The sequence below is a fragment of the Lagenorhynchus albirostris genome, chromosome 20, assembly GCF_949774975.1.
Source record: "Lagenorhynchus albirostris chromosome 20, mLagAlb1.1, whole genome shotgun sequence".
NCBI lineage: Eukaryota > Metazoa > Chordata > Mammalia > Artiodactyla > Delphinidae > Lagenorhynchus > Lagenorhynchus albirostris.
In genome coordinates this window covers 43736665-43757672 of record NC_083114.1, presented here as the reverse complement: position 1 = coordinate 43757672, position 21008 = coordinate 43736665, and the positions used below count along the sequence as shown (strand labels likewise).

Below are 21008 nucleotides of genomic sequence, written 5' to 3'. Positions count from 1 at the left end.
CCTGTGACCTCTCCTCCCCGCCAGAGCTGAGAAAATATAGAGACTAGGGCCCAACTCGCCCCTGAAAAAGTCTAAAGTCAAGAGACCAACTGGAGCAGACTGTGTCGATTAAGAGAGACCATTGAGCAGGGAACAATCCCCACCTGCCGGGTTTAGTGGGGCAAAGATGCCAAGTTTCTCCGAGGACCAGGTGGATGCAGGGGGAGGTGGATGGACAGGACCTGTGTTGAGACGGCGCACCCAAGAGGCCCCAAGGACCGTCTCCTGGGGCGGGGAGGCAGCCCTGGCGGGAGGAGGCTATGTGAGTGACGAGGGGAGGAGCTTCTGGGGAGTCACAGAGTGGTCAAGGACCATACCTCACCCAGGGTGGTAGGGTCGCTGGTTACTGTTTATTTATATTATCTTTTCCAGCACTAATTCTCAAACCTCCTCTAGAGGAGTGCTCCAGGTTAGACTAATATCCCACTATCTTCCCCCACACAGAGTGCATTTCCCTTTGCTTATATTCTTTCCCCTGCCTGGAATGCCCATTCCACTCATGTCTACCACTTAAAATACAATCAGTTTCTTCAAGGCCAGGTTCAGTCTTGCTCCCCTGATGAAGCCCTCGCTGATCTGGCCACCTAGATACCTGTCCTTTCTTTGAATTTGCTACTTACAGTAGCCATAGCTGGTTGCCTATGCCAGTATCTGCTGTCTTCTTATTTAAAAACAAAACCTCTTAGTTTTAACTGGGCACATGGCCACTCAGGATAAAGACTGATTTTCATAGCCTCCTTTGCTGCTAGGTATAGCCAATTAGATATAAACAGCAGTATTTAGAGCCAGCTTCTAAGAAACTTCCTTAAAAGTCTGCCGGTGTGTGTCCTTTAGCCCTGTTCTTCTTTGTTCCTTTATCCTTTAACATGCCTGGAATGCAGATGTAAGGTAGGGAGCTTAGCAGCCATTTTGGACCATGAGATGACCTTGGGGAACGGGAGCTACATGCAAGGATGATGGAGCAAAAGGAGAAGTATGGGTTCTTGACACTATGGGGCTATACTACAAGTTCTGGACTGCCTACCTATGCATTTTAAAAGAGAGAGAGACATACTTCTATCCTGTTTAGGCCACTATTATTTTCAGTTTCTTATAGGAAGCAGCCAAACCCAATCCTAATTGATATACTGCCTAAATTACACACAAGCTAACACGGGTGAAAGTACCCAAAATAGTAAGTCCCATATGACAGCATCTCAGTCAATCTCTTTTCTCTCCTAACCTGTGACATCTCTGATATCATAGATTTACACAGTCTTTATACTGTCAATCAACTATGCATAGGTTTGTGTATCTCCAACTGTCTAAATATAACTCCTATTATATAGTGCTTTTCAAAGTTATTTTCCTCCCGAGCTTCTTTAATCCTTCAAAGAATACATTATTTTTAACATATCTTACAGATGTGGTTCTGCAGGCTCCAGGGGAACTGAAGCAGGTCAGGTACCCAGGTCTGCTCTCTCCAGGTCCACTGCTGTTCCTCCTACCTCATCCCTACAGCCACTAGAACTAAGCTTCTTGATTTATTGTCATGTTTTTTCCATTACAATGAATGTGAACATTCTCTGGTATGCACACAGTAGGTGTTCAATAAATATATTATATGAAACCCCAAGAAGTTAAGTAATGCATCCAAGCGAGTTTCCGAGATATATCTCAACCAGGGGCTGGCAAACTGGCCTGCAGGCAAATCTGGCCCACAGTCTGTTTTTGTAAAGCCCATGAGCTAAGAATGGTTTTTATATTTTTAAATGGTTATGGAAAAAGGAGAAGGAGAAGAAGAAAAGGGGGCAGGGGCAGGGGAAGGAAGAGGACAGGAACATGTAACAGAGACCACAGACATCCTGCAAAGCTTAAAGTTATCTGGCCCTTTACAGGAAAATTTTGCTGCCCCTGGGCTACTCCATCCTCGTGCAGCTAGATGTTTTATCCACTAGCAGCGCCTTCACCAGCTGCTGTCCCCTGAGAGACACGATGCCCAGAGAGCTTGGAGATCCTGCACAGAGAGCCTGTGGGACTGATCTTCAGCCCTCTTGTGCCGGCCCCGGACGGAACCCCCAGGCCCTCCCACTCTCCGCAGCACCACCTCCTTCGGGATAGATGGGGATGAATGTTCTATCCCCCTCAACCACCCTAAGACTTGGAAACCTTTCTGATTCACTGGTCAAATACTCAAGCCCAATTGATTGAAAATTCATTGGCTTTTTTCCTGTAAAAAGAATAAATAAGTAAGCAAACCTCCGTGGCTGAGGCTATAAACTGAAGTGTGAAAGCCCAAACAGGCTGAAACCATCACAGGAAAAACCCTCAGCTCCACAGCATTTCTATTTCCAAAACTACCAGCCCTCTAGAAAGGAGGCTGAACGAAGTTGCCATTTCCAGGACCCCTGGCAGCATGTCCCCCATCAGATCCCTCAGTTATTCACTCAGTAGATGTTTCAGTGGTTAAGAGAACGGGGTTTGAAGTCAGACGATTTTTACCAGCTGTGTGGCCTTAGCTGGAGCACTTAACCTCTCTGAGCCTCGGTTTCCTCATCTGTAAAATAAGAATATTCACATTTACCTAGTAGGATATGCAAAGCACTCAACAGAGTACCTAGCCCTGGAGTGCCCACTAAATGGAAGGTATGTATGTGATATTGTTACACTGACCAGCCCTCACTCTTTCTCCCCTCCGTCTTCCAACCCTCTTCTTTATTTCTCCCTCTTAATCACTCCTCAGTTACATGCGAAACCCCATCCTGGAAAGCAGTGCAACCTACCTCTCTATCTTGGCCCTCTCCTTTCTGGCCATGCCCCCAGCCTTGGCACCAAGTCTTCCTTAAGCTGGCTCAGACCATCATCCTCCACGCCTCCTGCCAGGGGTCTCTCCATTCTTCTTTTCCTGCCTGTTGTCCAGGCCACCTTTTTGCCCTTCGCTGGCACATTGTAAATCTAGAAGCTAAAAAATCCATCTTTTATTTGACGTAGCATCTTGAGGAATGCGTCCGTTTTGAAAGCAGGGATTATGCCTTTCTTATTCTACTTACGTCTCTGGAGCTGGGCCCATAGTAGGGGTTCAAAGAGCATTGGCTGGTAGCCTGGCCAGCAGAGCAGACAACGACCAGCTCGTGGCCAGAGTGTCCCTGTCCCATGACAGGTGTGAATCCCAAGAACCACTTGGACTTAGGGACTGGGCCAGGCCCAGACAAAGTTGTCCAGTTGGAGGGCTGCCTGATGTAATAGAAAAACATGTGGATTTGGAAGTGAGACATGTCTGGTTTGAATTTTGGCTTCACCTCTGTCTGTCTGAGTGTACTTGGACAAGTTGCGTCACCTCTTTGAGCCTTGATTTCTTTATCTATAAAGTGGGATCAGTCTACACTGAGATGCCTATTTACACCCACTAGGATGGCTATAATCAAAAAGACAGGTAATAACACATGTTGGTGAGAATATGGAGAAACTGGAACCCTATACACTTTGAATGGGAAATGGTGCAACCACTTTGGAAAACCATCTGGCCATCGCTCAAAAGTTTAAACACAGAGTTACCATATGACCCAGCAGTTGTATTCCCAGGGCTCTACCCAAAGAAATAAAAACATATGATCACACAAAAACTTGTACACAAATGCTTATTAGCAGTGTTATTCATAATAGCCAAAAACATGGAAACAATTCAAATGTCCATCAACTGATAAATAAACAAAATGTGGTATACCCATATAATGGAATATTATTTAGCCAGAAAAAGGAATGAAGTACTAATACATACTACAATATGTTTGGGTTTTTTTTTTTTTTTTGGCTGCACCGCGAGGCTTGTGGGATCTTAGTTCCCCCACCAGGGATCAAACCCATGCCCCCTGCAGCGGAAGTATGGAATCCTAACCACTGGACCGCCAGGGAATTCCCTACCTGCTACAACATGGACGAGCCTTGAAAACATTATGCTAAGTGAAAGAAGCCAGACACAAAAGATCACATATTGTATGAATCTCTTTACATGAAATGTCCAGAGTACGCAAATCCATAGAGACAGAGAGTAGATAAGTGGTTGCCAAGAGCTGGGGGAAGGTTGGGGGCTAAGAGTGAGGAAAATGTGCTTTTTTGGTGGGTGATGGAATGTTCTAAAATTATACAGTAGTGACGGCTGCACAGCTCTGGGAATAGAATATAAACCATTGGATTGTACACTTCAAAATGGTGAATCGCATAGTCGGTGAATTTTAGCCCAACAAAGCCATTATTTTTTAAATGGGGTGGGCAAGACCTCCCCACCCACCCTCAGGGTTCTTGTGAGGCTCAGAGGAGGACATTGTGCAGGTCTTAGACACCGTGTCATGTTAGGACAAATAGGAAGGCTGGGGCCATGGCTCTTCATACAATGGAGCAGTTTGCTGCCCTCCCTTCTTTTCTGCTCTGACTTGGGACCCCCCAGGGTGAGAGTTGCTAAGGAGTGACACTGCCATCTGGCAATGACAAGAGGAGGTTCTGGGCCTCCAATATGTCCATCCACCCCAGAGCCGGGGAGGCAAGAAGTGTCTCCTCTCACACTGCAAACTGGGAGGGACCTGACCCCACCAGGACACTCTTTTGTGTCCCAAGGCTGCCTCTCACCTCATCAGAAAGCCTCAGAGCTCAGCTTTCTACCGGAGGAGGGAGGGGCCCGTGTAACTTCAGATCTGGGAGTAACTAGGAGCAAGGTAGGGGAGAAGAGGAGAGCTGTGGGTAACAGACCATACTTTGTTGTTGTTGCTGGCTGCACCGAGAGGCTTGTGGGATCTTAGCTCCCCGACCAGGGATTGAACCCAGACCCTCGGCAGTGAGAACACAGAGTCCTGACCACTGGACCTCCAGGGAATTCCCGACAGACCATAGTTTAAAGAAAGGTGGCTTCAGCCCTCTGAAACCTTTAGCAAGCATCAAATGCTAAAATACTGATGACGATAACTAATAGTTACCACGCGAGCATTTGCTAACTGCCAGGTACCATGCCAAGCAAATACACATGTATGTAATCATCACAAAGACCTTACGAGGCAGGGACATTGTTGATTCCAGTTTATAGAAGAGAAGATTGAGGCACAGAAGTTTCAAGTGAACTGCCCAAGATTGCACAGCTAGAAATGACAGAACCAGGATTTGAACCCTGGTAGCCTGGCTCTACTTCCTGTTTACTCATATGCTCTGTTAGACTGTGTAAACCCTATAGGCTGCACACAATGGAAGACCAAGGTTATTACTAAGCCTGTTCAATGGCCCTCCCCTCAAGGAAGTAGGTCTCAAACTTAACCAAGCATCAGAATCATCTGGGTGTGTGTGTGTGAAAAATACAGAGTCCTGGGCCCACCCCAGCGAAACTGATTCACTGAGCCTGGCAGACCAGGAATCTGCATTTGTGACCAGTATCCCAGGTGACCCCAGTGAAAGCTGTTCCGGACATACTTGGAGACACTTGACCTCCCTGAATCAAGAACCAACTTTTGGGCCAGGCTGGCTAGGTCTGCCCCACGAGGTGGACGCTCCCTGCTGAGGCAACGCCACACTTATCCCAACCCCACTGCCCTCATCCAAGTCCTACCCATCTTTAAAGGCCCAGGTCGAGTTCTACATAGTGTCCTACGCCCTCCACAGGAGTAGCAGACCACTCTGGTCTAAGTCCTTAACTCCTTATAGAGGAACCCGCACTGCTTCAGAACCTCATTCTAAGCTGCCTGATATTCCTACCTCAGCATCCCGTGGCTACAGGCTTTTTCTGATGAACTAGATCATTGCATGTGCCTTAAATGTAGAAGCTTTTATTTTCCTTGTATGTGTCCCCCACAGCTCATAGTAGGTTAGCATTCAGTAGAGACCTGTGGATTTGGTTACAGACGTCAAGTGCCAATACGCTCCTATTGCAATGATTAGCATGACCAATGTGCACAGCTGCCCAGTTCAACGTCTGCCTGCCCAGGGTCCCAGTCCAAGGGTCTGGATCCTTCCTCCATGGGATCCAGGTGATTTCTCCACGCCAGGCACCATTCTAGCACTGCGGGTCCAGAGGACGCACCCTCTCTGAGGGCTGACACAACCAAACAGCTCATTCTAATACTGCATCTTTGGGTGCAATTTCGCCCCCTGGGGACATCTGGCAGTGACTGGAGACATTTTCAGTTGTGACAACTGGCGTGGTCGGGCTACTGACATCTAGTGGGTAGAGGCGAGGGATGCTGTTAAACAGCTTACAACGCACAGGACAGCCCTACAACAAAGCAGCCCCCAGCCCCAAATAACAGTTCCGAGGTTGAGAAAGTCTGCTCTAACAGAGTATGCCAAACCTGCAGCATAGCAACGACCGATATTAATAATGAGAACCCAGAGGAAGGAACGATTAACTCCCAGGGAGTATAGGGGTGTTGGAGACGGATTGCAGAGGAGATGCTCAGTACATATGAACTGACTGATGAGCGATGGATAGGAAGATTTTACCAGGCAGAGGCAGGGAGGAAGGAGAGGGTGCTCCTGGCTGCGAGGTGAAAGAGTGGCTGGCAGGTTTGGGAAGCTGTTGCTGAGTACAATGTGGCCAGAGTGCCTGGCGCTCGTCACCCAGCACATCTGTTGCCATCTTATTCCCTCACTCATTTGATCAGCAAACTCTGACAGAGTGGCACGGGCAGCTCTGGCCCTGCTGGAATCATCCCCGATCCCGAATTAGTGATCTCTGAGCAAACAAGGTTTACTTCAACGGGTGTACAGGGTTGAGCTGAATGTGGCCGTTGAGCTGCAGTGAAAGGTGAGACCCCCTAGGTCTGCAGCTGTGAAAACATAGCAGTGGCATCATCTTAAAAGGCTACCATCTGAGGTTGATGTCTTCCTTCCCAGAACAATGAACGAGGGGTTTCCTGCTGTGGCACGTGAGGAAAATGGGTTTGAAAGAGTGTACGTGCTTCTCAAAGTTAGATAGGAATGAAAACACATTACAAAGGAATTCTGAAAAAAAAGAAGTAATTCTGGTAATGTTTGTCTCTTTAAAAAAAAAAATAACCAACTGTAGATGGCCCTGTTTATTTTAAATAGGTGTTTTCCTTGATGAGCTCATTTTGCCATCTCCTCTCATATCTCTCTTCAGGTGTCTCTCTCTCTTGCTTTGGCTTCTCCACCTCTGTCTCTCTTCACATTGAGTGCCTGTGCGTGTGCATTGTGTGTACACGCTTCTCTTTTTATGTCTGCATTTTTGTGTTTCTTTGAATCTGTTGCTCGCATTCTCTCTCTCTCTCTCTCTCTCTGCCTCTCTCTGGGTTTCAATATTTTTCTTATTTCTAGTCACCTGTTTCTGAGTCTGCTTCTCTCCCCCTTCCCCATTCCTTGAACCTCTTTCTCCTCCACTGTCTTCAGCCTCTCTCAATAACTGACCACAGTAGATAACTGAAGTGTATTTCTATTACTGGTTGTATTTACCGACTAGAGTTACATGCTCCCCATTCTTGATTTTTAAAAGCAATCGATGGAAACGTTTTCTATTTCTCTCACCCTAATGTTCCCTGAAGGAAGCTGCATTTTACTTTCATCTTCCTCCATTGATTTATTTTTCTATTCTGTGGGTCATCCCTTGAGAGGAAAAAAATATAAGTTCTCCACTGTCCTTTCGCTGTATTTCAGCGACGAGCTGGCCCAGGCCCAGGGGGTGTGGAAGCACCGAGGCGCGTAACGCTGGGGAGACAGCAGTGAGGCTCTGGGTTGGGGGTGCCCCAGTGCGCTGCCACTGAGGGATTTTCTTGGTTGATCTGATTTTATCGGAGCCAAAACGTGCTTTGAGTTTAACAGGCAGCTCTGGAGGAATATCTACGGATTCCTAATTCATCACCACAGACTCCCCCTTCTTCAGTGTTGCCTGTAGTGGCTGGAGAGGGATAGAATATGATTGAAGATAGTCTCAGGGAGCAAATCTTTTACATCTTAAAAGGAGAGAGGGGCTTCCCTGGTGGCGCAGTGGTTGAGAGTCCGCCTGCCGATGCAGGGGACGCGGGCTCGTGCCCCGGTCCGGGAGGATTCCACGTGCCACGGAGCGGCTGGGCCTGTGAGCCATGGCCGCTGGGCCTGCGCGTCCGGAGCCTGTGCTCCGCAACCGGAGAGGCCACAGCAGTGAGGGGCCCGCGTACCACAGGAAAAAAAAAAAAGGAGAGAGATTTTCAGCCTGGCAGGAACATTGAACTAGATCCAGGAACTCTTCGAAGGTTTGCACTTTCCTCTTTGGCTCAGAACTTTGATATGCAGGATGCCTTTTTTGCTAGGTTATCGGGTCCAGCGCTCCGTTCGACCTCTTGCTGGAATTGACTTCTCCATCTTTCTGTCCTGGCCCTCATCCTGTCACTCCTGGACTCTCCCAGGGGTCATGATAAATAGAGTCACAGGACATGGAACATCGGGGATGAAAGGGTCCAGGCTAATTGCCTCGCCTGATAAAGGAAAAAACGAGTCTCAGAGGATGGAAATGATTTGCCCAAAAAGCACAAGGCTACCTGGTGGTGGATGTCCCCAGTACCCCCTACCTGGCTGGAGTCTGTGGACTAGATCCCCATCTCTGCTGACAGTTCCAGGATCTGGGGCACACGGCCAGCCTGGCAGCATGAGTGGGTCCATATGGCAGCCCTCAGGGACCATCCCCATGCATACATGATGCTCACCCCCCAGAAGGATCACAGATGACTCCCTGCCAAAGTGAAGGGGAAGGAGGAGGGGAAACTACTGAAGCAATCACTGCTATGTCCACTTTCAGTCTCATTGAATTCAATTTCATTTATTGATGTATTAGTGTAAGCCAGGCTCTTTGCTAGAACTGGGGACAGTAAGAAGTTGAGAGCTTTAGGCTGTAATACTGAGGTACACGTGAGGTGACAAAGAGGCAGAGAATCAGTCCTCTCTCCCAACTCAGTTGGGTAGGGGGGTGACTCCAGGAAGGCTTCCTGGAGGAGGTGATGTCACGAGAAGTAACTGGACTAACGTTCCATTGGACCCTTCCTCCGTGAGCTCCTGGTCAGGGCCTTCTAAGGAATACCATGGAAATGAAAGGCATTTTGACATATTAGCAATTCAGATCAAAGCACTTAATGTTTCCATCTCAGTCTCCAGACTCACTCACAAGCTGTGTGGCTACAGGCAAGTCACATGACCTCCTGAGTCTCCCTTGAGTGCTCCGGGGCTGGGGTGAGTGTCCAGTAAGATGCGATCTGGGAATGCAGCTTGCACATTTTAAAGTGCTCCGACACTGTGGGCCATTATAGCCCTTAGGATTCCATTTAAATCCTCTGGCCTTGGAGTGCAGCTGAAAGCAAAGCCATACCCCTTCCCTGGAGGGCACAACAAAGGAGCAAAGAAGTAGGGCCTCAGACCCAGTGTCCTCAGACTCACCCTGAGCCTCTCCTGGCCTCCATTTCCTCACCTGAGAAATGAGGGTGTTGGTCTTTTCCTTTAAGGTGACTTCCTGCACGCAGAGGCCTGCGTGACCTCTGACCCTGACTGCCACTTCAGGCTAAGCCCCTAGCTCTGCCACTCTGGTGCACCACAGCGAGCAGGGGCTCTGCTCCATACAGGAACCAAGATGCTACACATATACAATAGAATATTACTCAGCCATAAAAAGAAACGAAATTGAGTTATTTGTAGCGAGGTGGATGGACCTAGAGTCTGTCATACAGGGTGTAGTAAGTCAGAAAGAGAAAAACAAACACCGTATGCTAACACATATATATGGAATCTAAAAAAAAAAAAAAATGGTTCTGAAGAACGTAGGGGCAGGACAGGAATAAAGACGCAGATGTAGAGAATGGACTTGAGGACATGGGGAGGGGGAAGGGTAAGCTGGGACGAAGTGAGAGAGTGGCATGGACATATATACACTACCAAATGTAAACTAGAGAGCTAGTGGGAAGCAGCCGCATAGCAGAGGGAGATAAGCTCCGTGTTTTGTGTCCACCTAGGGGGTGGGATAGGGAGGGTGGGAGGGAGGAGATATGGGGATACATGTATATGTATAGCTGATTCAGATAAAGCAGAAACTAACACACCATTGTAAAGCAATTATACTCCAATAAAGACGTTAAAAAAAAGAATCAAGATGCTGGAAATGAGCTCCATCCCCAAAAAGAGAGTGCAAGGGAAAAAAAGATCTGCCATTTTCCTCAAAATAAAAACAGAGGCAGATGGCTGGGAGGGTTTTCATGGCTAATTAAATATGCTTTAGCCTCTAAGTTAATTATGAAATGGTTCCTGCAGGGGGAACTCTGCTTTGCATGGAGTGGGTTCAGGTAAGTAGCCTGGGGAGGCTGCAGGGGCCCCCTTTGCATCTCTCTCCGACATGAATAAAAGGTCCTCCTGTCTAGGCCTCAGAGGCAACAGCAAAGGCCACCAGTTCAGGGGGTGACAGGAGTCACTCACTTCCCCAGGGCATTTGTAAAGAGAGAGGTACCAAACAGCAGAGCTGGGACTCCATAATTTCCTTTCGGAGAATTTCTTCTAAGGCCATTATCAGAAACCCAGATAAAGATTTCCTGGACGAGAATATTTGCCACAGCACCATTTATAATCATGAAAAATAGGAAACCGCCTAGACGCCCGCAAATAGAGAACTGGCTACGTAAATTCTGATACAACCAGACAATGAAATATCATGTAGTCATTAAGATGGCGTTTTTGAAAACTAGATAATGACATAGGGAAAAGCTCTGGTTGTATAAAATGAAAAGAGCAAGATGCAGAATTGTCTATAACGTACCACCTAATCTTATAAATAGTTGTGCACAGGAAAAAAAAAAAGGGCGGCATGTTAAATGCTAATAATGATTATTTTTGAGAGAGAAGATTCTGGGAGCTTTTGCTTCTTTCCATGAGCACCTTTCTGTATTTTCTTAATTCTTTGCAATGAGCATGTATTACTCTCATAGTCGGGAAAGTAATAAAATTTTGTAAATGCCAGAACCACTTATAATGGATTTCCGAGTGGGCCTGAACAATTTTTCACACCTCCTTTGAAGTCAATGAACTTTACTAAAATGTGAGATTCCAGGATCGATAAAGCTGGGTAAGAGTTTATTTTCTAGAACTCTCGAGGGCAGGTGCTTTCAACGGGCAGCACTGCACATGTTAATTGCCCATTCCCACTGGTGGAAGGAATATGACATGGCGTCTGGCTCTGTCAGCTATGACAAATGCCCAGGGGTCCGGGGGAGAGGAGGTAGGCAGGAGTTCCTGGAACCACCTAATCTAAGGACTTGAGGCCTTGGGACTAACGAGGTTGGCAAGGATACAGCTGAGGTGTTCCGAGTAGGAGAAATCTTTATGGTCTGGAGAAGCATAAGGATGAGAAGAAGGTCAAGGGTGAAATCCCAGTCTGGCCAGGACCATAATACTGGACTCTCCTTGGTCTCTGGAACCTCCTTGGAGTCCCCAGAATTATGTAGGGACAGTGGTAGCCAGGCTGACCTGTAGAAGCTGAGAAGGTATGATTGACCTCACATGCCTACTGGCATGACAGGCATAGGGGATGGAAATAGAAAAAAAATTCACAAATGTTCATATGATCCAAACACCACTTGACATTATGACAGCTGCCATCCCTTGTCAATTTAGCAAGCCCCCGTCACTAAAACAACTCACATCCCAGAATTTAAAAGTAGGGGGCGGGCTTCCCTGGTGGCGCAGTGGTTGGCAATCTGCCTGCCAATGCAGGGGACACGGGTTCGAGCCCTGGTCTGGGAAGATCCCACATGCCACGGAGCAACTAAGCCCGTGAGCCACAACTGCTGAGCCTGCGCGTCTGGAGCCTGTGCTCCGCAACAGGAGAGGCCGCGACAGTGAGAGGCCCGTACACCATGATGAAGAGTGGCCCCCGCTCGCCCCAACTAGAGAAAGCCCTCGCACAGAAACGAAGACTCAACACAGCCATAAATAAATAAACAAATAAATAAATTTATAAAAAAAAAAAGTAGGGGGCATTACCACAAGAGGGGAAGGAAGGAATTCTGTGTTTTGTCCTTATGAAGCGCTCTCTGGTGATGGTACTCCGTCTCTGGGCCCAGTGGTTGCTTCTATATACAAAGCCATCCCATTATTATGTGAAAGTCTCCATCAGGACTCTCTTGATGTTTCATTGCCACTCATGCCGCTCAACATCACATGTGTCTTCTCCAGCTTCTAGAATCTAGCCAACAAAGTAAGGAGAATACCAAGATCACATAAACCCTAATTGTGAGGAGAATGAAGAACTCCAACTCGACCTAACTAACCACAATCACAGGAGAAGTCAAAGAAATGAGGGATAAAAGAATTAGAGATGTTAGTGAGAGTTATCAGCTATGATGCAAGACACTCTCCAGGGGAACAAAAGAAGGGAGGGGTCCAGGCCACAGTGAGGAAGCAGCCTTGAGTATGTGCTGTCCCCTGTAACTTCTTAAGCAGGGTGCACAGCAGAACTCACCACAAGTCCCCTTAAGAATCACCTCCTTTGAAGCTTCTGCTACAGGAAGGAACAGCAATTATGAAAAGCACTCTCAAATCTCTCTCCCCGCAATCCAGCATGACATAGCCCTGGCCCATCACCAAAACTTTTCAAAGTAGTCCATTTTCCTTTGAAGACCATCCTAATTTTAAAGTGAATTTTAAAAAAAATCTGACATTTTATAAATGGTTGCTTTATAGCCAGCTCTCTTGGAATGGGTCTTCTATTAAAGGGAAGGCTACCTGTCTCCAAGTTCATGGTAACAAATTGTGCTTTCAACAAACAGATCATGACCTGAACCCAGAAACACGTGCCAGCCTCAGTGGTCTTTGCCTCTCGAGCCATTGCCATCATCGTATTACATTGGACTTTAACATCCCTAAATTTATTTTCCTTCGCCAGATTTGGTTTTGCACGTATATTGGCAAACATGTTGAGCTGTTATAAGGTGACACAAACCACCAGCCAACAATCCCATTCTTAAAGCATCCGCATCCCATTTGACCTGTGCCATATGACATGTTGGTGCAATTGTTTGAATATGTTGTTGTGTTTATTGATGCAAAAAATGAGCAAAACCAGGAAATTAAAAGTGCAAGTATTAGTAATAAAAAACAAAAGTTTTCACAAACTTAATATAATTTTGAAACTAAGATGAAAATCATCAGGATGCTGAAAGCATCAAATCTTTAGGTTCAATGAGTGTTCATTGGTCCTGAGCCTATTGATTGGATTCACACGTGAGGGAAAGAAAACAAAGTCTTGGGAATTCCCTGACTTTGGTCCAGGGGTGAGGTCTCAGCACCTTCACTGCCAGGGCCCGGGTTCCTTCCCTGGTTGGGGAACTAAGATCCTGTAAGCCGCATGGCAGCAGCCCTCCAAAAAAGTCTTAGAAATAAATTGTCATTAGTTGTGTCTTAGAGGCAAGATATAATTAGGGAGTCGATCATTCTTTTCAGCTCTCTGAGTAAAGAATACACCTTGAAACATACAACAACAATCATTAACGCACAGAGTGCAATAAGATTCTGTTCTAAGGCTTTAAGCGTATTCAGTCACTTAGTTTGCACAAGAATCCTTCAAGGTAGTTACTATAATCATTCTCAGTTTCAGAAAACTGAGGCACAGAGAGCTCTCAGACAAACACCAAGAAGTGGCTGATTTATGCCCATGCAACCAGGGTGGCTGTCCATGTTCTGAACCACTAGACCGCATTGCCTCTTGTATAGAATAAGGGCATCATCCAACTTTGATACATTTGATATTCATAGACGCTTTCAGGAATTTGTTACATGTAAAAAAAATAAGGTAAAGTTCTACTGGGACAGCGCAGTCCTTGAGGAAAGCTCCCTCTTTGCTGTACTTGGCTTTCATGAGCGCGCTGTGGTCAACTTTCAGACCTCATATCAAAGCAGAATTGAGGAAGAATTTAGAAAAGATCAAGACAAAAGTCATTTCTGCCGTGATCAAGGCCATTAGCCAAAGAGCAATCCTCTTTGTACTTCATGTTAGGGAGCTGAATTCAGGTCCCGGAAACATACAAAAACTCCTACACAACGCAGAACCCATGGCCATTAGATTTCTAAAAAAGCCTTTGAGAAGGGGCTGCTGAGATGCAGGATGTCTGCAGGGGGCAGATGACTTCCCTGTTGCTGGGAACACTTCCTGTAGCCTGGGGTGTGGCTGGAACGCGAGGCTGGTCCACTTTGAAATGCAGGGAAACCTGTCTGCCTGGGAGGGTGAGAAGGATAGAGGATGCACCTGCCGGGCAGATCTGATCTCAAATCTCCCAAAGCAGGTTAAGTGTTAGGGTTTCAACAACGTGAAGAGGTGAGCGCTTCTTCAGGGTGAATGCTGACAGCCCTTAAACTTGGAAACCAGATTTGCTGGGACTAAACATACATGGGAGCCCAGTCTGGATAGCCTGGTACCAAGGTGGACCCTTTCATGGGTCACAGACCCCCTTCGAGAAGCTGCAGACACTCTGGGGAAAAAAAACGTACGTGCGCACATACGCATAAGGTTTCACATACACCAGGCATCCCAGAACCACCACTCCCTCCCCAGACAAATCCATGTCCCCTCCCCAGCCTGAAGAGTCCTTGCAGAGAGAAGGGGCATTTGGGACGTGAGCTGGGAAGGCTAAAGGGACAGAGCAACTTGGGTCACGTGACCTGTCCGCTGGTTGAACGCCAGGTCCGGAAGGTTACAAAAGGTCTCCTCACCAGGCCCTGCCCGTCAGAGCCCCTCACAAGCTGTTCTCATTCACACTCTCAGCATCTTGCGAGAGGCATGGGGCGGCAGCCTCATTCCTCCTGTGGCCATTCAGGGAGAGGTGAAAGCTGGATGCCTTGTCCATCTGTCCATCCTGGGGCCTGCCCTACCTGCCCGTCTCCACACGTCATCCCCCCACAAGCTGTGCAGACACCCCTATCCATCTGCCTTTCTTCTACTCCTAGTGTGGGAGTGGGTGCAGGGGAGTGGGGCTGTCTACAGAAGGGGTTTCAGCCCTGGGAGCGACCCCGGACTCAACCCACTTGGAGAGAGGCTGGTGAAGAGGACGACGCAGTACGTGGACTGGGGAAGAGCGGAGGGCTTGGAAGAGTAGGCGTAGGGGCCCGTGGGGGCTCTTCAGGAAGAGGGTGGGGGGCAAGGTGGGGTGGGGCTGCAGGAAGCTCCCTGGGGGAGCTCCACTACTTGTGAGCATGGAGCTAATGGGGGCTGTCAGCCGAGGGGGTGAGAATGTGCGCTGGGGCGGGCAGGGGGGCGCTGAGGTGGGAGCGGGGGTCGTGGCCAGGCTGCAAGCTGTGGATCAGAGAGACATGGCTGAGGAGTGGCCCATCGAAGGCCTGCATGGAGCTGTGGGGAGGGGTCCTGGAGTGGCATCTGTCCTGGCCTGCAGAAAGAGGTGTGGAAGAAAGAAGTCAGATGCCAAGGGTGATGGCCAAGGCCCCAGGAGATGGACGGAAACTTCCAGCAACTGCTAAGCAACCTGCTTCCCGAAACTGCCCCAGATCCCTGTGCTTCTGACCTGACTCTCCAGGAGAGAACCCACCCCTGAAGGCTGGGTTTGCCCTTCGGCCAATGCTTCCCGCGTCGTGTCCCCGTAAGTGGTGAGAGCCTCACACCTGAGGGTCCAGGTGACAGGATGGCCTCAAGGTTCATCACCCCAAGCACATGTTTCTTGAACAAGTGCCCGCTGTTGGCCTCTGTGTGGATAAAGGTGACCAGAGGAGCTAGGCCAAGGGCAGGGGATGATGCCTGGGTGCGGGTGTCTGTGTGTCCAGCGGGGGGAGGCAAGGGTGGGGTAGAGGGTGCTCTCGAGGGCTGCTGCGAGTTTGCACGGAGCCCCCAAAGTCAAGCTGCTGAAACTCATCCTTGGGTCACTAGATCTCTAGCACACAGGGCCACCCTACTCCAGGGCACCCTACAGAGCGAAGGCTGTGTGGGCCTTGTGCACACACCTTGTATCAGAGCATTGAGGGCCAGGGAGCGGTAGCTTCAATCTTCTCATGGATGTGTAAGCCGCCTGCTCAAATTCTGTGCAAAGCTCTCAGAAAGGGAGGCACTTGCCCAAGGTCACCAAGATCATGGAAGCAGCGTGGAGGATGAAAAAGCACGGCCAAGGGCAGACAGACTGCTCTCAAGTCCTGGCGCCTCCACTGACCAGCTGAGCAGCCTTGGTTAAGTGATTTGACCTCTCTGAGCCTCACGTGCACAGCAGGCAGGATAAGAGCCCTAACAGCAAAGGAAAGGGCGCACCTAAAAGCGCTGATCTCCAGCCCTGCAAATGCTGGTATCACACCTGCCTCAGGTATCACACCTGCCTCAGTTCTCTCACTACCCTCTCAGCTTGTAGAGGGTCTTTCTGCTTTTGCTTTGTGTATTAGTTATCTATTGTTGTATGAAAAAAGATTACCCAAGGGAATTCCCTGGGGGTCCAGTGGTTAGGACTCCAAGCTTCCACTGCAGGGGGCATGGGTTCGATCCCAGGTCGGGGAACTAGGACCCTGCAAGCCGCGACCCATGGCAGAAAAAAAAAAAAATTACCCCAAACTTAAAACAACTGTACAGGAAAAACACACATCAAGCAAGTGTCTGACACCAGCTGGTGTCCTACAATTTCACTCAATTCTGACAGGATCTACCTGGAAAGACCATCAGATCCCACAGATAAAGGCCTCAGTCCCACAAGACTGACCCCTCCCACACACACACCTCCAGAGGCCGATTGCAAATCCCAAGTTGTCTCCTGTACTTCTGACAAACTGGTCATAAATCAGGGCTCCTAGGATCTCCTTCTTGGTCCCCATCTTCAATAATTCGCTAGAATGACTCACAGAACTCAAGGAAACACTTACTTGCATTCACTGGTTTATTACATAGTAAAGGATATGGTAAGGGTACAGATACACAGCCAGATGAAGAGACATACAGGGCAAGGTCTGGAAGTGTTCAGAGTGCAGGAGCTTCTGTCCCCATGGAGTTCGGGTGTATCACTCTCCCAGCACGTGGATTTGTTCACCAACTGGAAAGCTCTCCGAACCCCAGATTTGGGGGATTTTTATGGAGTCTTCTTCATGTAGACACGATCTATCACTAGGTCAATCTCCAGCCCCTCTCCCCTTCCTGAAGGATGGGGAGATGGGGCTGCAAGTTCCAAACATCTAATCGTGCCTCGGTTTTTCTGGCCACCATCCTGAAGGTTTCCAGGAGCCCACCAAGAGTTGCCTCATTAGAACAAAAGACTTTCCTATCGTCCAGGAATGTCCAAGGGATTTAGAAGCTCTGTGTCAGGAACCAGAGACAAAGACCAAGATATATTTTTTCCTATTATTTCACAACAAATATTTATTATCTCATAGCTTCTGTGAATCAGAGTTCAGAAGCAGCTTGGCTGGGGGGTTCTGGCTCAGGGTCTCTGATGAGGCTGCAGACAAAACATTGGTCTGGGCTGCCGTCATCTGAAGGTTTGACCAGGGCTGGTGGTTCTGCTCCAAATGGCTTATTCACGTGGCTGTTGGCCAAAGGCCTCCGTTCTTACTTGCTGTGGCAGGAGGCCCCTGTTTCTCACCAGGTGAGAGTTTCTGACCATCTCTCCATTGGGTGTCTTGAGTGTTCTCACCACATGGCAGTCAGCTTTCTCCCCAAGAAAGAGAAGGCAACCATGGCACCTTTGATGACTAGTCCCAGAAGTTACATGCTGCTGTTTCCACTTTCTTCTACACATTAGAGAGAAGTCACTAAGTCCACCCACACTCAAGGGGAAGGGAATCAACTCCACATCTACAGGATGGAGTATCAGAGAACTTGCATACATATCTTAAAACCACCACATCTTGGCTTTCCCTACACAGACCACAAACAAATGAGCTAGGGACCCTCCAGCCAGTAGGAGCCCCTCAGCAACTGGAGGACTTGGTTGAAGTGGGGATAAGATATCCAAAATCTGAGGACATTTGGAAGGTCTCTAATAGCCCTCAGCAAACATCCCCTGGAGGACACAGCAGAACTGGCCAGAGTGGGTGAAGGCTCCACCCACACCATCCTTCCAGCCCCTTCCTGATTTCCTGAGTCAGACTGGGGGTGAAATGTTGCTCATCAATGTTTCAAGGGGCAAATTACTACTATTTGGGGCATAGCTGAGGCAGCCAGTCAGGGCTGCACCTGAAATGCGGGAGAATCCTTGCACCCAGTAGGGGTCCCTCTAGTCAGTATTTCCCATCATCCCTGATGATGAGAATCACGTGTGCCCCAGCTCTAACCTACTGCATCAGAATTTTCAGAGCAGAAGACCAGTGATCTAGAGAGTTGACAAAGTACCCCAGGTGACTCTTACCATCAGGGACATTGGGGAAATTATGAGGCTGATGGAAAGAGGACAATCCAATGAGGAGCCACAGCTAACTTCAGTTACTGAATCTGTAAAATGGGAATAACCAGGATTATGTCAATTGCCTAAAGGCAAGCCTGGAACAAATGGTTTCCTGGGGTTCCTTTCAGCTCTGGACCAGAGCAGAGAGGAAGTGTGGAGAGATTTTGGCAACTGGAACCAGTAAACTCCCTCAGGGAAAGAGATTGTAGTTAAGGCAGGTGAAGCAGGCATGCCCGTCTTTCTCTTGAGTGCTGCGACTCATCTGAGGAGTTGGTGTCACAGGGCCTCCTGGGGTCCCTGGGGGCTGCCCACCCACTCCGCAGCTCTGGCAGGGGAAATCTGTCAGCTGGGTTTGGCAGCTCTCCCAGCACCAACCCAAGAAGGCTCTGAACAGAAAAGAAATCTGCCTTTTCACTCCAGAGGATGCACCCTCCTCTCCCCCGTGAGTCAGCCACACACATGCAAACCCAGAATATTCTGGGTGGACAGATGGAGGGAAGATGGGAGGGAACCCAAACCAGCCTGTGGGGCAAACTGGCAAATCCAAGGACTTTGGTGGCAGAGAGACCTGGGTTCAAATCCTACCTCTACCACCTCCAGGCTCTGTGACCTTGGGCCAGTTTCATGGTCTCAGTTTCTTCCTCTGTGAAATGGGAATAATAATATCATTGTGACTGTTACGAAGAGAGGTAACAGAGCATAGTGGCCAATAGCTCAGCTCTGAAGCCAGACTTCCTGGGTTGAATCCCAGCTCTTCTACTTACTACCTGTGTAATCTTGTGCAGGTCACCTAACCTCTTTTTTTTTTTTAAACATCTTTATTGTACCTAACCTCTTAAAGCCTCAGTCTCACTAACTATAAGATGGGAGTAATGATAGTTCCTACTCCAGATGGTTGCTGTGAGGATATGAGTTCAGTTATGTGAAGCACTCAGAGTACAGGCACACAGTAAGCGCCACGTACGTGCTCTCCGTATAAAGGAAGGCTCCGGGATACATGGAAACTGCTCTCGGTCACCCTAGAGCATGGATGGGGAAGAAAACTGGACTTGACTGAGCCCCAGCGACAGGCCACTGTGCTAGGTGTTTCCACATCCAAGTCTTCCTCCTGCTGTCACCTCCCTCCTCTTCTGGTTGCTTTCCATTCCACTACTCACCCCCCATGAAGTCGTCCCCTCCTCCTGCCCACCTCCTGCCAGAGATGGGTTACTTTGACAAACTTGAACCAAGGTCCTCTCATATCATGAAGCCCCATGTAGAGTCCCCAAGGAAAGGGCCAGGGTGCTGGGGGCTTGGGAGGTAAGACGAAGGAAGAGATCAAAACCCAGATCTCAGGGAGCAAAGGACATCATCCTTGGAGAGGCAGGTGTGGCAGTAGGCCAGGTGGCAAGCCAGTGACCATGCAGATGGTGACAGTGCTCTAAGGCAGTGCTTCTCCATGCTGCCTGCACCTTAGCCTCAGCTGGGGAGCTTTAAAAATGCTGATGCCTGGGTCCTACTCCATAGGGTCTAATGTAATTACTCTGGGATGTGCCTGGGCATTGAGAACTTTGAAAGCTCCCCAGGTGATGCTCTCGTGCAGCCAGGGCTCTGGAACAGTGGTTCTTAAACTTCAACATGTATAAAAATCATCCCGAGGTGGGCTTCCCTGGTGGCGCAGTGGTTGAGAGTCCGCCTGCCGATGCAGGGGACCCGGGTTCGTGCCCCGGTCCTGGAAGATCCCACATGCCGTTGAGCGGCTGGGCCCGTGAGCCATGGCCGCTGAGCCTGCGCGTCTGGAGCCTGTGCTCCGCAACAGGAGAGGCCACAACAGTGAGAAGCCCGCGTACCACCAAAAAAAAAAAAAAAAAAAAAAATCATCCATAGGGCTTTTTAAAATACAGACTGCTGGGCCCCACCCCTAGAGTTTCTAATTCTGTAGGTCTCAGGAGTGGCTTAAGAAGGTGCATTTTTAACAAGTTTCCAGATGCTGCTGATGCTGCTGGGTCCCTGGGACTACATTTTGAGAACCGCTATTCTAGGGCAGGGGTCAGCAAACTAAGCCTCTTGGGCCAAATCCACCCTGTGGTCTGTTTGTTATAAATAAAGTTTTATTGAAACACAGCCACACCCACTCATCCACATATTGTCTGTGGCTGCTTTCATGATACAACAGAGTTGAGTAGTAAGGACAGACTCCATATGCCTTGCATAGCCCCAAATGTTCATTACCTATCTCTTTATGGAAAAACATTTGCCACTCCAGTTGTAGAAACCACAGGTGGTGGGATCCTGGGTCCCTGAGTGACTGCCTGGAGAAGAGCTTTCTTACTAACCTTGGGCTGTTATATGAGGAAGAAAGAATATCAACCAACATTGTTTAAGCCACGGTATGTTGAGGTCTCTTTTTACAGTAGCTTAGCTTCAGCTACATTCTTTTTTTAAATAAATTTATTTATTTTATTTATTTATTTTTGTCTGTGTTGGGTCTCTGTTGCTGCGCGCAGGCTTTCTCTAGTTGCGGCAAGCGGGGGCTACTCTTCGTTGCGGTGCGCAGGCTTCTTATTGCGGTGGCTTCTCTTGTTGCGGAGCACGGGCTCTAGGAGCGTGGGCTTCCGTAGTTGAAGCACATGGGCTCAATAGTTGTGGCTCGCA

The 21008-nt window shown here is 48.5% G+C and overlaps 1 protein-coding gene across 15 annotated transcripts in view; it reads right to left on the bottom strand.

Annotated features, from left to right (window-relative positions):
* Window positions 1-21008, bottom strand: part of LOC132511677 (ADP-ribosylation factor 2) — a 100157-nt gene that overhangs the window by 22574 nt on the left and 56575 nt on the right. Inside the window, exon 5 of one of the 15 annotated variants that reach the window (XM_060135096.1) lies at window positions 8988-9050. The exons of 13 other annotated variants lie outside the window; for them this stretch is intronic. In XM_060135096.1, the coding sequence (XP_059991079.1) occupies window positions 9003-9050 (48 nt within the window). In that variant the 3' untranslated portion in view covers window positions 8988-9002. Of the gene's footprint in view, window positions 1-8987; window positions 9051-11998; window positions 12203-21008 lie in introns of those variants that run through there. One more of the 15 variants, XM_060135094.1, reaches the window with a different exon arrangement.